Consider the following 11,742-nt stretch of genomic DNA (forward strand, 5'->3'; position numbering starts at 1 on the left):
ACAAACTCATTTTATCATGGGAAGCCATTAGGTGACATGGCTTTGAAGACTTGGCTGGTGAGCTGGGATGCCTGGGTCTGGCTCTGGCCATTTTACTGAGAAGTGACCTGGTCACCTAAGAATGTCACATAAAAAAGTACCTGGTCACTTATGAGCTGAGACTTGGAACAGGCAGATAAGATGGTCCAACTTACAAAGCCCAACTTTGGAACTAAGACCAGTCAGGAAAGACAAAGGTGTTGGAGAACAACACATACTCTGACATACTTTTTCACACGGACACTTATTCAAGTCATAGAATGTGTAGCAAATATAAAAGCTTTGATTCAAGGGAATATTTCTCAGTTTAATATTAAAATGGAAAGCAACTGAAAACTAGTTTCTAATTACTACATTTCACCACATAGAAAACTTTAGGAATATCTCTCTTTCATATATCAAACTTGGAAACTTTCACACTTAGCCTTAGAGTAACAATGTAGATTTTTTTTAGTAAGAAAAATAATATATATTGAATGTCTTACTTTATATGTGCTGTAGTAGATTAGAACAACTGCTTTTTCTGTTAAATTTTAGATTTTATTTTTGAAATGTTTGATTTAGGATGTCATTATATAAAACAAGTATTTTACAACATATGCTGTCATCCAAAATGTTTTCAAACCACTAGCCATTGTACAATAAAGGAAAAAATACATTAGGAGACTTGTGAATTACAGCAAGATAGAATTGCTTTTCCTAAGGTGCCTCCAAACACTCTAAAATGTGTACGGAAAGAGTATATTACGTAGGTGTTAAATTTTCTTTGAATGTTTCCTTGAAATGTGAATATTTCCATGTTAATTTAAAGTAATATTTTGGGTATGAACAGCCCCATTATAGGAATCATATTGTTTAACCTAGTGCCTGTATACCAGCCTTCCAGGCTTTGCTGCCAATTACTCATATTTACAGCCTTTATGTCTTAAGAGTAATAACAATTTAAAAACAGACTACTCGTTTATTATAGGCAAAAGGATTTTTGCAAGCCCAAAATTCATTTTAAGTAAATAAGAAGTGGTTTATAGAATTCTACAGATGCACTGTTTCTACTTTTGGCCCAGTTCTACTTTTAATCATATTGCTGTGACATCACCAATGACTGCTAAGAAAATGGTTTTCCAAATCTGGTCACTGGGTTTCTATTTCTGGCTCAAAAAGGAATTCAATTTCCCTACCCTTGTTCCTTGCTCCTGATTCTTTTAAACCCCAGTCTAGGGGGGCCCTTTGTTGCCTCTTAACTAATTTGTTCCTTCATTTCACCATCATCTCTCAGCCTTCCTTATCTAAAACAGTTTGCACTGATACTCTTTTGTTGACTACAAAGCCAGTCAGTCTCCATAAGCATTAACTTTTTTGTTGCCTATGAAATAACTTTTAATAGCTGCACTTATTTCCATATATACAAATCATAGGTTCACCTCTGCAGCAGAGAATCAGAAGAAGAGATGGCTTATTTTTCATCCTTACCTCTTAGCTAGACAGATGCCTCTGAAGGCACCCAAACATTTTGACCACATCTGTTTTGAGAAATACTTTGTAATAAATAATCTGGCATATTATTAAATAATATCATTGGGTTGTAGACAGTGTTTCTTCTTGCCAAAAATTGCATTTCTTTGGCTAGACAGCAATTTGGTGATTTTTTTTTTCTATTTTTACCAAAAAGTCATTTATCTCAGCAACAAATGTTGGGGAAAAACAAAAAAGTTGGAGGGAATATGAATCAAACAGAAACTTATAAAAACTATTTTACTATAGTACAGAGTAAACCAACTTGAAAGTAATCTGAAATTCTAAATAAATTCTTTACTATGTTCTCTTTATAACCCATATGATGGTATCCAGTTAGGTACTTTGATGTAAAAAATTAAATGTTACCCTCTGTCCCAGAATAGAGTAAGTTGTTACATTATTTTCTCTTCATTCCTGCTTGCCTCTTTTCCAGGTAACTTCTGAAGAACTGAATAGTATAATTCAGAATATAATGACCTGGGTTGTAGCTACAGTGACCAGTATATTATACCCAGCCATCACAAAGTATGAAGAAAGGTTGCGAACTAAAGCATATCCAGTGTCTGATGACTCCATCCTCTCTTCAGAGAGTTCAAGTTTCTGTAGCACATGCAGTGAAGAGTTTACATATGGAAGCTACACATCTGCAACAACTAAAACATTTCAGAGAGAGCCCTGTGCATTTACAGTTGACCTATCAGTAAGGCGACCAACTACACCTTTAAAACCCCCTTCTGCCCACGTGGAAAGAACAATTGTGGGTAAAACATATCACATGGAAGGACAATCTGTATCATCTGAACTCAAATATAATAAAACTAGTATGACATGTGCATATCCTAAGCTCAGAACTTGTAAATCTGATAGTCACCTTTTAGCATCATTTGAAACAGGCACAAAAAAATCTAAGGATGCCACCACTGAAACAGATGGCTTAGAGAGTCCACTGTTTCCTGATCAAAAAGCAAAAGCCATGAATGAAATGAAGAATTTAAAGAATGTTTTTGTTAACTTTAAATGTCACTTAAAAGGGGAAACTGAATTGATTTTAGAAAGTATTTTTCAAGAAATAATGTCTGATTTAACGCAGGCCATTCCTTCTATTTCTTCTGTTACTACTGAGGTTTTTGTTGACCGAAGTGAACCTGAAAAAGGAGACTTGCTTTCCAATGTTGATATCTGCTCAGCAGCTTCAGAGATTGTGGAGAATATGCTCGAGAAGCTACAGTCTGCAGTTGAGAAAAAATGTGTTGAGATATTTTCACAAGAAGACCTGCCAGTTAACATTAAACCAAGCTTACCACCCAGTAAAGAATATCTCAGTCCATCAAATGGAAAATCTTTAAAAGCTTCACTGCCTTATAATTTGGAACCCATGTGTGATATTGCTGAAGATATGGTACATGCCATTTTAGAAAAGCTGATGACTCTTGCATCTTGTAAGCAAAATGAACTACCTTATCTTGAAGATGCAATTAAACTTTCTGATCAGCAACCTATGACAGACCCAACATACATGTCCCTCAAAAGAGACAACAAAAAGAAATGTAGTCCTGAACCTGATGCAGCTAATTTGATTGTTAAAGATCAAATACAAAATTTAATGTCAAATATTTTTTCCCAGTCCTCTTTGGTTGGATATATAGAGGAAGCAATCAGCACTATACTAGAATATGTACAAACTGAACTTAATAATGAGAGACTTACTGCATCTGAAGAAACAGTAGTACTCCTTCAGCTTCTTGATGATATCGTCACTCAGCTACATCAGGAGCCAGTAAAAGCAGATGTTCAAAAATGCAGACACTCTAGACCAATAAATCTTTCTGACACTGAAGAAAGGTACAGACTTACTGGCACTAGATTATCTAATGGTCCTAGGTCTAGAGGATCATTTCCACCTATTAATGTTCCTGGCATGGTCCTTTATTCTGAAGATGATAATGAAGAAATAGACAAAATAGTGAAAAATGTGCTTGATTCATCTTTCAAAGATGAAAAGCTAAAATCACAGAAACAAGTTCCTGAGAATTGGTTTACAAAAGGAAACACCAGTTTTGAATATAAAAGAAATAGGAAACCACCTGCAAATGCTGCTTCTCGAAGAAGCAGAGTTGCATTTTGTGATGGGGGATTAAAGACTGAGCTACCATCTTTTAATAATAAAGAAATTTTAAAGGGAAAACCCTGTTTGAATAGAGACATTTTGATTTTCAGCCAAGATCAAAAGCATCACATACAAAAGGCTTCAGAAAACATAGTTAAAAGTATTTTAACAGAAATGCTCAAGGACCTATCTTCTGTTCCACCTGGTCACTTAGACAATAAAACTGGCAAAGAAGCTTCAGTTCTTGTTTCAGAAAAATCTCAAGGACTGTCACATCAAGAATGGATGGACCAGATGTTCTCTGTGTCAGAAATTAGTGCAATGGCTCAAGAAATAACAGATGCTATGTTAAATATACTTCATAAGGCTTCAAGCTGCATTCCCAATATCACCAAAGGTTCCATTTCATCATCAGTTCAAACTTCTCTAGGTAGTTCTGATACTCCACACCTGATCAAAGAAACACCAAATAAAAAGTCATTAAAAGTATGGTTTGACAGTGAAAAGAAAGTGAAATATTTATCTTCATTCAATGTAGATCCTGCAAAACCTTCTGTGTTAAAATCTGAAAAAAGTGAACCTCAACCTATAGATGACATTACTGATAAGATCATTAATACAGTGTTTAAAAGGCTGAAGTCATTCCTTTGTCCAAAATTGCAAATGGGCTTCAAACCTTCAGTTGTGGAGCAATCTTCATTACAATCTCAACTTAGTACTTACACAACTAAAGTGGTAAACATTGTTTTGCGTGCTATCCAGAATGAACTAGAACTCAATAAGAGAAGCCTAAACTGTAGGGAAATAGATCATACCAAGTCCCTTACAGGTAAAGGGTTTTTTGCTGACACTGATAAATTAGAATCTCTTGTCTCAATTATGGAATCTCCATTATTAACTTGTATTTGTGAAATGTTATCAAGTGGACATTATGATCAAAGCACTATATCACTCCCTTCAGATAAGCCAAAGCCTGCAACTTCATATGGATCTGACAATGTTGATAAACAAAATGGTTTGCCAAGTAGGCAGGATAAAAAATCTTTTCACAAATATTTGGCTACTCCATGTGCTCTCCATAGTGTTGTAAATGGAAAAGATCTCAAAGACAATGCTAGATTGCAAGTGTTAGACAGTATTGGGGAAACACTGTATGAAATGTTATGTAAGCTCATAGGAGCCCATCAACACCATCAGCCATCTTATAGTAAACTAAACAGAGGAAAGAATGAAAATCCCAAAATGGCTACTACACTGCAGTCTAATATTCAGTGCATTTCCAAAACAATTTTTGAATACATCCTTGCAAAATTATGTAGTGTTGATATAGATACCAGTTTGGCAAGTTCTGGATTTAAAGCCGTTTCAGAGTCTCTTGATATCGACAACTTATCATTTGCTTCAATTATTGAGGAAATGGCCAAATGCACTAACATAATCTCCAGCATAGTTTCCAGGATGATTCAGGAGGGTAATAAAGAGATGACAAAAAATAAAGAAAAAACTATTGCTCCCATGACCTCCAAAACAGGGAGCACAAAAGAAATACATCCAAATGAACTGAAAGCTCTAGCTTCAGATATTCTAAATATGGTTTTTGCTAAACTGGAAGGGTTCGCTAATGGAAATTTAGAAACTCTGGGTTCTATTACTTATGGAAATGAAGAAAGCAATAAGATAGACTTGGAATATGAAAGTCCCAGTATTTTCACAGACACACATGAGGAACTATTGCAGTCTGCTTTATACATGAATGCAAAGAAGATATCAAGTACTATTTTGAAAGCTATTCAAACGGAATTAAATATGAACTCATTAGATTTGAGGACAAGGGTAAATACCCCACCACCTGAGAAACAAATGCTTAAGAATATAGTCAATTTAATTTTAGATGCAGTATCCTCAAATATGTTTAATGAAACTGAATCTGAAAAGGAAGGCACTGAAACTTATCGATACAGGCCAACCTATGGAAATTTTCTTCCTGGAGGAGCTGAATCAGATTCATTTCTAGAAGATGTCTCACATACAGAGAAAGAATTCACTGGGGAGAGAACATTACTAAAAGAAGAAGCTAAATCAGATTCTCTTAAACAATGGGTTCTAGAAAAAACCTTAAACAAAATTGAAGTGAAACTCAAAGAACCACAGAAATCTCCAGTTGTTCCCATTATAAGAAACATTTTGAATGAAATTTTTCAAAATGCTTTGGTCAATCAATTAAATGTGCTTTCTCTCTCCCACTCTCATTTAAGTGGCATCGTTCACAATGTTGATGAGCCAATTCCTCAAACATCTGTTCAATTTATAGATAAAATGATAGGTCCTTTAGTATCTGAAGCAGATGTAATCATAGTGGCAGATGATGTTGTTAGAACTGTATTTCATAAACTTTACTTGGCTGCTATGCTGGAAAGAAATACAAGTGAAAATTGGTATAAAACCATCACCTTTAGAGCAAATGTTTCTTTACATGAAAGCACCCATGGAGGGAAGTCCTCTGTTACTGTGCTAGACAAGAACCCATGTACTCTTAAGTCCAGATTCAATGTTGACAAACAGGCCAAAGTAAATGTAGTTGAAGATATTGTACAGGCAATATTAACAAATTTAGAGACTTTTGCTACTTCCAAAGTCAAATCTCTCTTTTGTCCCCAAATCAACTTTACTGTTCCAATGGCTTTACCTATTCAGCAGGATAAAAGTGCCTTAAGCAAAGCATTATCAGCCAAAGATTTGTATTCTGATGATCAATTGTCCTCTAGCTCAGTGGATCATATTACATCAGAAAAGACCAACTCAGTGTGTCAACTCTCTTTGAATAAATTAAATACATATGCAACAGAAGTGGCTAGAAAAATTTTACAAGGAATCAAACATGAATTAGATAAAGAAAGGGAAAGTCCTTCTTTAACTCACAACATTGTGATTTCTGAAAGTATTCCAAGTCAAGTTGTTAACACAGTGTTAGATATTGTATCATCTAAAGGCAAATGTGACAAAAACAATTCTGAGAAAGAGATTAATTCAGATCAACAAGAAGGTATTATTGAAAAGCTGTTTAATAAGACTGAATATAGAAAAGTGCTTCAGTTTCAAATACAAGGTATCATTGAAGGTATCTTATGTGATATTTATGAAAAAACACTGTATCAAAATAATCTATCATGTGCCACATCCACTCTGAAATATAGCATAGCTGGGAAACATTCCGGAGCAAATTCTGAAATATTCATCAAGGATGCAAATAAAATTATTCCCAAACTTTCAGTTCCTAAATCAGATGTCATTTTGATATCTAATGATATAGTGGATATTGTTCTTCATAATCTCAGTTCTGCTGTCATGCTTAGCATAAATGCAAAAAATCCTACTTCTGCAAGATGGCCCCTGATCTTTGGTGACATATTTTCAAAAGCAGAGTATCAACAGCCTCCTCTTGTGGGGTCAAAAAGTGAAAGAAAAACAGAGTATTTGCCATCCTCAAGAAGTCTGAAATCAGTTTATGCTGATGATTGTCAGATAACTATAGTAGAGAAAGAAGATGCCAAGAAATCTCCTGACCCATGTGAGGAAAATGCTAACTTCATTACTAAAAATATTTTCAGTCGGTTAGAAGCTTTTGCCACAGAAAGAATAGATTCCTTAATTACTCTTGCTTTCCAGTCTAAAGAAAAGTCAATTGCTAGCCTGGAACTGGAAAATTATAAACAAGATGATAGCATCTTTCATGAATCAAGCCAAGGGGAATCAAATGTGAATGTCCTGAAAACATCCACTAAAACAATCCTTAGCCAAGAGCTCCCAGATTCCACTTTTGCAAGTTATAAAGAAAATCTTCAGTCCACAATTCATCTCTCACAAGCTAGTCTTAAGGAATATGCAGACATCATTGCCAGTGCCATTTTGAAACTTATTAAAAATGACTTAGACTTAGAAATTCAAAAGATGTATCCATATCCAAACAACATTTCATTCCAAGAAAATATCATTGTGAGTGGAATTGTCAACAGTATTTTAAAGAGTTTATATGATAAAAGATCTGCAAAGGAAATTAGTGTTTACTCAAAAGACAATCCTAAATTATTTTCACAACTAACTGTATCAAATGAAATATCGCTGGGACAAAGAGAGCAGGAAAAAAACAAATTATCTCCGTTTTCAAAATATCCATTGGAACAAAACCAAATAACATTGGAAAAAGAAAGCCAGAGAATTGTTTTGAAAGAAATATTTATTAGAAAAAGAGAATCAAGACAAAAAGAAAAGACTGCATTGCTCAGTGCAGTGGAGGAAGTTTTAACTAAAGTGCATCAAAGAATAATGGGAATCATAGGCCATTTGCCTCCATTTAATGAAATCCCCCACTTAATATCTAATTCTAAAATTAAAACATCAGACATAACACAAAAAAACTTCTTTCAATCACAGATTAACAGTGTAGCAAAGGACATAGTTGAAAGTGTTTTGGGGAAAATGTACTCTATAGTTGTTACATCATTAAATGAAAGTAACAAAAAAGTAGAAGCATCTGACAACAATGATACCTTGTCTAAGAAAGCAGCCTGCATCAAAGAAACTAAACAACCAGGAAAAGGAAGTAATCCCCCCAGAGATGTGATACCACAGGTTTATTCTCATGCAGGCAATCGAAATGTCTCTCTATTAGAAAACAAATTTTTGCAGTATTCACCACTGCAAGTGGGGAAGGATTTAGTCCAAATGGTTCTTAATAAGATTATAAATTTTGCCTCAATTTATCTAGAAGAGACTTTGTCCCCAGAAAGTTGTTCTGATGAGTTGCAACCTGTAAAGCCACACAGTTCTAAAGTGAGCTCTAAGGGCAGCCCTAAACCAGATTTTAAAACAAGTTTAAAAGCAAGATCAAAAGTTACTTCTTTGCCTAAATTTAGAACAAAGTCACACCTAGGACCTACTGGTGCTAAGGTCAAAAGCAAGACCAAGTTAGGTCCTGGAAAGAAGACTCCAAAAGACAGCCAGTCCAAGACTACCACTGAACTGCCACACACACTGTCAACAGGAGATGCCAAAAATTTACTGGAAATGAGATTGTCCACTTCAGAACTAAAAATGTATGCCAGAGATATAATAAGTAGTATCCTGGAAACAATTGTGAAAGAATTTGAAAAGGTGAAGCAAACTAAAGCAATGATAAACGTTAAAGCTTTACCATCCGATCAAATCATGGCAGCAAATACAATAGTTAATACAGTTTTGCAAGGACTATATGCAACAAGTAACCACAATTTGGCTTATCCAATCAAATTCTCACATGTGGAAGATCTCAAACTTTCACAGGGGAATTCAGATGCAGAGTATCTTGCCAAACCACAAGCATGTTTTTACTTGGAAAATGTTTCTTCACAGCTCGAACAGATTTTTCCTAAAGAAGGTATATTTAAAAAAATGTTTGACAAATGGCAAGCAGAATCAAATGATATGGAAAATGAAAAGTCTAAGCTAATGATGATAGCTGAAAATGTTTTGACTAAAATTCCAATAAAAGCAAAAGAATTAGAATATTCTCTTTCACTTTTAGATTTGCCGCAACTTGAGGATTATGAGAGCAGGTGCTATAATCATTTCCAAGGAGCTTCTACTAGAGTTGAAGATACCAAAGCACAAATTAATATGTTTGGAAGGGAAATTGTTGAAATGCTATTTGAAAAATTACAGCTGTGTTTTTTGTCCCAAGTTCCCTCCCCAGATAGGAGAGAAACACTAGCAAGTAGGAAAGAATATATTAGTATTAAAAGTAAATATGATTTGCCAATCAAGGACATCCTCAGCAGTGTACCAATATATAACACAAATACAGTAGACCAAATTTCTTTGGGCTCCAGCAACCAAATTGTTCAAGAAATTATAGAAAGGGTTTTAAACATTTTAGAGTCATTTGTAGACTTGCAGTTTAAAATTATCTCCAAATATGAGTTTTCTGAAATAGTGAAAATGCCTATAGAAAACTTTTCTCCTCTCCAACAGAGACTATCAAACAAAAAGATGTTGCCAAAATTACAACCACTGAAAAAGTTTTCTGATGAACCCAATTCAAATACTATTACTTCCAAGGAAAACATAGAGAATACCCTTCTACAGATTCACTCATTCCATTCAGAATTACTTACATGCGCTATTAATATTGTCAGTGACATGCTAAGTATAATTAAGAACAAGCTAGACAAAGAAATAAGCCAAGTGGAACCATCTTCAATTAGCACATTGAAAGAGACTGTTATAGCAAGTGAGATCATTGGCACACTGATGGACCAGTGTACTCATATCAACAACCTTCCAAACAAAAGTTTGTTCCAAGGAGCAGAAAATACCTACATTGTTAATCAGGTTGAATTAGCAACTAATATGAAAATGCCCACATCAAAGTTAAAGGAAGTTGGTTTTGGGAATAATCCTTCACAAATCAGTGTACCTGGTTTTGTGTGTTATTCAGAGGAAAATACAAAAAAAAAGTATAGGGCTTCATCAAACTTACCCTCATATGCCAGAGCCTCTGTAGAAGATACAATTAAAAGTTCAGAGCCAATGGAAAGGCTTGATTCAGAAAATATACCATCATGCTTTAAAAATGAAGTACAAGACTACAGTCCAAGGGAATCGAACTTTGGCCATTTTGACCAAATCATGCAAGGAAATAGCTCTCTCTCCAAAGGCAGTGTCTTACAAAAACTATTTAAGAAAGCAAATGAGTCCACAGAAGCAGCATTAAAGCAAGTCATGTCATTCATAGAAATAGGAAAAGGTGAAAATCCAAGAGTATTTCATTATGAAACTCTAAAACTAGTTGAGTCAAACCAAATTCAGACAACTGTTTCTCCAATCAAAATATGTTTAGCTGCAGAAAATATTGTCAATACTGTTCTGTCAAGCTATGGTTTTCCAAGTCAACAACACATTAATGAAAACATGGAAACAATGAAACCATTTTTCCTATCAAAGCAAAACTCTTGGTCCGTACTATCTGGAGGACAAAAGAATGAGGAGAAAAGTTTGCTTGGAATGTGGGACAAAAAAATAAGCTGTATACCTGAAGAAGAAAATAAAAAACCTGAAGCCATCACAGAAGATTTTTCTTTATTGCAAAAATGGGAAAGTAAGAGATCCCCAAATGGAAAGGCTCTGAAGGAAATTAAAGTCATTGCTTTTGCTGATCATGAACTGGGTCCAAAGGAAATTCATTTGGTAGCAAGACATATCTCCACATCCGTGGTCACATATTTCAAGAATTTTGAAACTAGAGGTAAGCAAGAAATAATCTACTTTAAAAGTTGGGATAACTTAGAAAAAATAGATATTTTTAAAGCCCTCCTATCCAAGGAGCTGAATTTACTGTTTTTTTTTTTTTTATTTTTGTTTTTTTTCTGAAAATAGCCTTGGAAGTGGAGTATTTAATAACTTCTTAACATATCAGGATACAAAAAAAAAAGTTTAACATTCAAATGATTTGAATCTGAACAAGCCTGTTGATCAGTTTTCCATAACTACAGATGAGAGAAAATGGCATTACTTTAAAGCAGAGGATTTTGGTTGAGTATGAGATAGACGCTCCAAAGTGTTTTTAAAGTTTTTATGCATGACTTCTTTATAATCATGCCAAATATACAGTTAATTGATTGAAGGTTAGTGATTTATCTTTTCAAGGTGAACAGTTGAATTCTTTGCCATCTTTAGTCACAATGTATAAGAACAGTGATATTAACCATTTGTTTTGATTGTATTCCAGTATTCTTAAATTCCTTAAAATCTAAACATATCCTCACAAAGTTATTTTCACTCTTTTCTAAGAGGTTGAATCATATGTAAGAACCATTTTTTATATATCAAAACCTGTTGATTCTTGGCAGTTTCATTATTGGCAATATTCTAATAATGCTAGAGTACCCCTGAACTGGATCAATAATTCCAGTTACCAGTAATTAATTGCTATAATACCAGCTGAGATACATCACTTGCCAATCATTCAAACAGGAAAACATATCCTACCAGTCTTACCCACTTGCATAGGGGGGGTCATTCTTCATCCTTAAAACTGGCATTCTTTC

General features: G+C 34.4%; 1 protein-coding gene across 6 annotated transcripts in view; it reads left to right on the forward strand.

Moving 5' to 3' along the window:
• FSIP2 (fibrous sheath interacting protein 2) overlaps positions 1-11,742 on the forward strand; it is a 103,811-nt gene that overhangs the window by 48,945 nt on the left and 43,124 nt on the right. For all 6 annotated transcript variants that reach the window (XR_003519251.2, XM_027590452.2, XM_027590453.2 and 3 more), the window contains one exon: positions 1,988-10,940. Coding sequence is in view for 5 of the 6 variants with exons in the window: in XM_027590452.2 (XP_027446253.2) it covers positions 1,988-10,940 (8,953 nt within the window). In the remaining variant the exon portion in view is untranslated. The remainder of the gene's footprint in view (positions 1-1,987; positions 10,941-11,742) is intronic.

The sequence above is a fragment of the Zalophus californianus genome, chromosome 3 (assembly GCF_009762305.2).
Source record: "Zalophus californianus isolate mZalCal1 chromosome 3, mZalCal1.pri.v2, whole genome shotgun sequence".
Classification (NCBI taxonomy): Eukaryota; Metazoa; Chordata; class Mammalia; order Carnivora; family Otariidae; genus Zalophus; species Zalophus californianus.